This window comes from Penaeus monodon, chromosome 1 (genome assembly GCF_015228065.2).
Source record: "Penaeus monodon isolate SGIC_2016 chromosome 1, NSTDA_Pmon_1, whole genome shotgun sequence".
In the NCBI taxonomy this organism is placed as follows: domain Eukaryota; kingdom Metazoa; phylum Arthropoda; class Malacostraca; order Decapoda; family Penaeidae; genus Penaeus; species Penaeus monodon.
The window spans coordinates 6212932-6217931 of NC_051386.1; the positions used below are offsets into that span (position 1 = coordinate 6212932).

The 5000-nt window shown below is 34.8% G+C and overlaps 1 protein-coding gene across 1 annotated transcript in view; it reads right to left on the minus strand.

The window, feature by feature from the left end:
• The window catches only part of LOC119583371 (ileal sodium/bile acid cotransporter-like), a 9209-nt gene that overhangs the window by 1514 nt on the left and 2695 nt on the right, over nt 1–5000 (minus strand). Inside the window, exons 3-5 of the mRNA XM_037931874.1 lie at nt 2881–3052; nt 2088–2223; nt 1227–1308 (exon numbers count right to left, since the gene is read on the minus strand). Of these exons, the coding sequence (XP_037787802.1) occupies nt 1227–1308; nt 2088–2223; nt 2881–3052 (390 nt within the window). The remainder of the gene's footprint in view (nt 1–1226; nt 1309–2087; nt 2224–2880; nt 3053–5000) is intronic.

Consider the following 5000-nt stretch of genomic DNA (forward strand, 5'->3'; position numbering starts at 1 on the left):
TTCTAAAACATTTCCTTCTCAAACTAATAATAAGAGTAGTAGAGAAGAAAATAACGCGAAATCGGGGAAGCTACGAAAGAAATAACGGAATTGTAACGGATAACGTCTGCGAGGAATGGGCCAATGGGAATTGTACTTGGCGATGACGTGGCAATAGAGCACTAACGACCAGTTTGATGGAGCCAATAAGATCTGTAACTGATGGTCACGTGACCACAGAAGCTGGACCCAAGGGAGGGTAGTTGAAATTCAAATCATTTCCGGCATGGATAGGTTGTGTATAAGGTGGTGTATCTCGCCTTCAATATGCCAAAATACCGTGGCAATAACGAGAGAGAGCGGCAGATAATGCTCGCCATTCCCGACAGGGATTTTCACGACTCGCAGGCACGCCATGCGGATTTTATTGGTCAAGGTAAGGAAATATCTGTGCGAAATCCAGATATTTGCCCGGGTTCTTTCCTGTCGGAACACACAAGGTAAAGATGTTGCAGACCAGGCGGGGGTGAGCCAATGGGAATTGTATTTGACCGTGACGGGATAATACATACTAACGGCCAGTCTAGTAGAGTACCCCTTTGAGTGTGGGTTAGGGGGCAAAGTCTCTTATTTACTATAGATGTGCTTCTCAATAACTAAATTACTGAAAGTGTTATTTCGATCATTCGCTGTTACCCCGCAATTCCCAGTCTTCATCCGGAAATCGGTGTTAAGCGTCATTTTCAAATTTATCATAATGATGATATTGTATAACATTATCATCTGGTATTGTAAGCAATAACGTTATTATCATCATCGTATTATCACTAGAATAATCGAACTTCCATCATCATTACCATGAATATAATGCCCATGACATAAATCATGGTAATACATATAACGCAGTTTTTGAGCGCAAACTGAGATTGTCGTTGAAGAAAATGAATCACTCCGTTGAAATGATACGGCGGACTATTTGATTTGATTCAGTAGCTATTCCATTGTTAAATTGAGTAGGATACTTTATTTGCTGTTATCTGATACGGAATAGGCGTATCCCCAAATTCATTAATAGTAATTTTCATCATTCTGATATTACAAAACCGCTCAAAAGTACTTATTCCATGAAAAGTTTCCACTGTTGCAATTTTTCCCCATCGCCAGAATTTTATTCCAGCATAGCAATGACTAAAAATAACTCGTAACCTGTAAAACTTAAAACACAAAGAAGACACGAAAGTAATTACCGTCATAAAGAACAAAATGATGGCGAAGGTAAAAGGTTTTATGATCCGTGATCCCTTTTTAGCCCAATCGGGTCGCTTGTGCCTGGAAAAAAGAGCATCGAGTTTATTGCTTTTATGTTTAGATATATATATATAGATAAATATATGCAGAGATATAGATAAACAGATCAAGACAGATAATGATACACGGATGAATAGATTTAAACAGACAAAAGTAGATAGATAGATTTAGACAAGATAAAACAATATATAAACAAATAGATATATAGATTAAAAATATATATATATTTAAAAAAGATAGATTAACTGAGGAAAAAAGATAGACGAAATCGACAAAGCAATTATATGCTAACAAGAAGGATAATGAGGGGTTTTCGAAACAGTAGAAAATGATTGAAAAAAATGTCTACATTATCTTTTCCGTTCATGTGTTCTTAGATTTTATATGCTATTGTTTTTGACTGTATTTGATTGTCTGTTATTATAATCATTTTCATCATTTTTATTACTCTTAACAATGTTATTTTTCTCATTTTCACTGTTATTGTTATTATTAGTTACTATTATTAGCAATGTCGTTGTTTTTATTATTAATATAATTGGTATTATTATTATCATTATTATTATTATTTTATATCATTGTTATTATCATCATTATTTTTATTACTATTATTATCATGATTTTATTATTATTATTATTATCATTATTGCTATCACCAATAAACAATTAAATAAATAACCACACAAACAAATCAATAAAACACATCTAATAAAAAAATAATAATAATAAAAAATAAAAAAAAGACCACACAACACGACCCTGAAAATCTGCCTTACTTAACGTTAAAAAATCCACCTCACTTGATGATAATCCCAACAATAACAGGGACGGTGAGAGAGATGAGGGACCCAGCCAAGTTGCCAAAGGGGATTTTCAGGTTGCTGTTCTGACTCAGGAGCTTCTGACCAAGTGTAAACATCCACAGAGGCATCATACCTGCAGAGAGTGATTAGCATATAGATTATAGATGATGTGGCTCCGCGGGAAACCTGTTGTTATTTTTTATTTATTTATTTATTTATTTACTTATGTTCAACAACATAATCATCATCATCATGATAATTATTACTAATATTTATTATCATTACAGTTGCGTTATTTTTTTTTTATTCTATTATTTATGATACTACTATTGATATTATTATTATCATTGTTATTATCACCATTATTATTATCATTATTATTAATCATTAATTATTATCACTATTACTATTATTATCCTTATAATCATCTTTATCTTAATATCATAAATAGTAGTATTATTGTTATAATAATAATGATAATAATAAGTATTATTATCATAAACATTGTTATTATTACCATTACTATATGATCATTATCATCATTATGATCATCCTCGTCGTCTTCATTACTATTATTTTTATTATCTTAATAATCATAATTATCTTTAGTAGTAGTAAAATTAGTATTATCATTATTATCATTATTATTACTCATATTATCAATAAATAGCATTATCACAACATCGTTATTTTCATTATCATTAACACTACCACAAGTTTCATAGCCATGATATACCATTATGGAATAATAAAACAAACACTACCCTAGATTTCCAATTAGATTCCTCACCCATGGCTGCCACAGTGGACACAGCTGTCATGGTAATAGAGAGGTTGATGTCTCCGTTATACATCAAAGTCCAGAAATTTGACATAGTCCCCCCGGGGCAACAGCCGAGAGTGAAAAGACCCAGGCGGTCCAGAGGATTGGTGAAAAACGCCCAACCCAAGAGGAAACTCACCTGAAAGAGGGTAGTCACGTATGTATTGTATGTATATTTTAATAATACGGAAAGGGAGGGGGAGCTGGTTCTGGGGAACAAGATTTATATAAGAACTTAAATAGTCCTTGTTGTGGAAAGGAGTGCGTGTGTGTGTGAAAACATTCTGACTATTTAGGTAGGGAATTGGGTATTTATTCAAACTGTGTTTTTGGGGTAGGTGTTATGAGTGTACGTTTGTGCTAAACTCGACTATCGGAATATCAAACTGTCATTTGCAATGATCATATTCACAATCGTTCTCAAAACCCTTGGTCGCACGGGAAAGTGCAAGCTTTACCAACATGAGCAAGTACTAATATTTCATCATTAATAAATCAGCTAAGATTACATATTTCCTATTTTCAGAGACGTGACAACTCTCCTGCCTCAGTGTTGTAATTCATCTAACTTAAATATAATCAAATGATGCGGAACAAATAACAAACTAATATCTCACACACACATATAGATAGATATAAATGTGTATATATTGTATATATATATATGTATGTATGTGTGTGTGTGTGTGTGTGTCTGTCTGTCTGTCTGTCTTTATATATATGCATATATGAAGGCATGCGCGTCCAATTACTCGAAAATACGTCTATTAGATTTTAAACACAAGCGTCGATATACATTCACATGCATTCTATCTAACATTATGGCGTATTAACGTGGATATATTGAACTTGTGCTCTGGATGAAAGTCTCAGTGAACAAAATATATACTAAATGTAATTTCCGGCCTTTGGTCGGAGAATACGTTTGGACGCACATACACTCATATATGGATATGCATATATGTCAAGTGTAAAATAAACCTTCTGAATATATTTATGGGGATGAGAGTCATTGATATATGGTAATTATTGTAATTTCTGAAAGAAGTAATAATGCTTCGCAAAAGGTAGGGGGAATCTTTCAGACCTCCCGAAATGATTCAACATTAGTTTTTAAAAACATATACTTTCTTTACGTATCGGCCGTATTATTAAAACACTGGTACGGGCCCCGCAATACAGTCACAATCCTTAGGGAAGGAAGCCTGGAACCCCGCACTCGCAAACCGTATTATTAAGCTGGGGACTTCTGCGGGGACTGTTGGCACGCCTGATGCATCACCCGCGCCGCAGTTGGTACGCCTGATGCTGGCTTAGTTACGATTCACAGCCATTAGTCTTTAAAAACTAACTATATTTTCTTTACGATATATAGTAAAATAAGAGCCGTGTATTATATTTCAAATAGCATTTGAAGATAATTATGATGAAATTCTTGCATCCATATGAGTATATTCTAAATTATCATTTAGCGGGCCTTGCATTTGCTACATCCTATGCGGGAGGCCACCGGGTGAGCAAAACCCGCAAAAGTTTAATAACACGGAAAGGGCGGGGGAGCTGGTTCTGGGGAACAAGATTTATATAAGTACTTAAATAGACCTTGTGGAAAGGAGTGTGTGTGTGTTTGTAAGTGTGGGGGTGTATTTATGCATTTATATGTGTATGTCTATACATCAACATACACGGATGGATAGATATTTATGTACTTATGCTTATCCATATGCACACATAAATAACCATGTGCGTGCGTGTATGTGTGAAAATATGCAAGTACCGTATGCGTTATGCGAAGCTGAGCCCCGCCCGGGCTATCCCCGGGCGAGGCTCGATAACGATTCGATAACGTGGGCCAGCTGGTGATGACTCGACTTAGATTAGTCCTTCCCCACCGTTGGAACGTCTCGGGCCTGGCCGGGGCGCGAGTCTTCGACCCCTTGGGTGGATGGCCGACACGGTATCATAGCATTACCCCGGAGTCTATGTATATACGGATGTATTTACGTATTATGTATGTATGTATTTATGTGTACTTTATTATTATTATTATTATTATTATTATTATTAATATTATCTGTTTTGTTTCT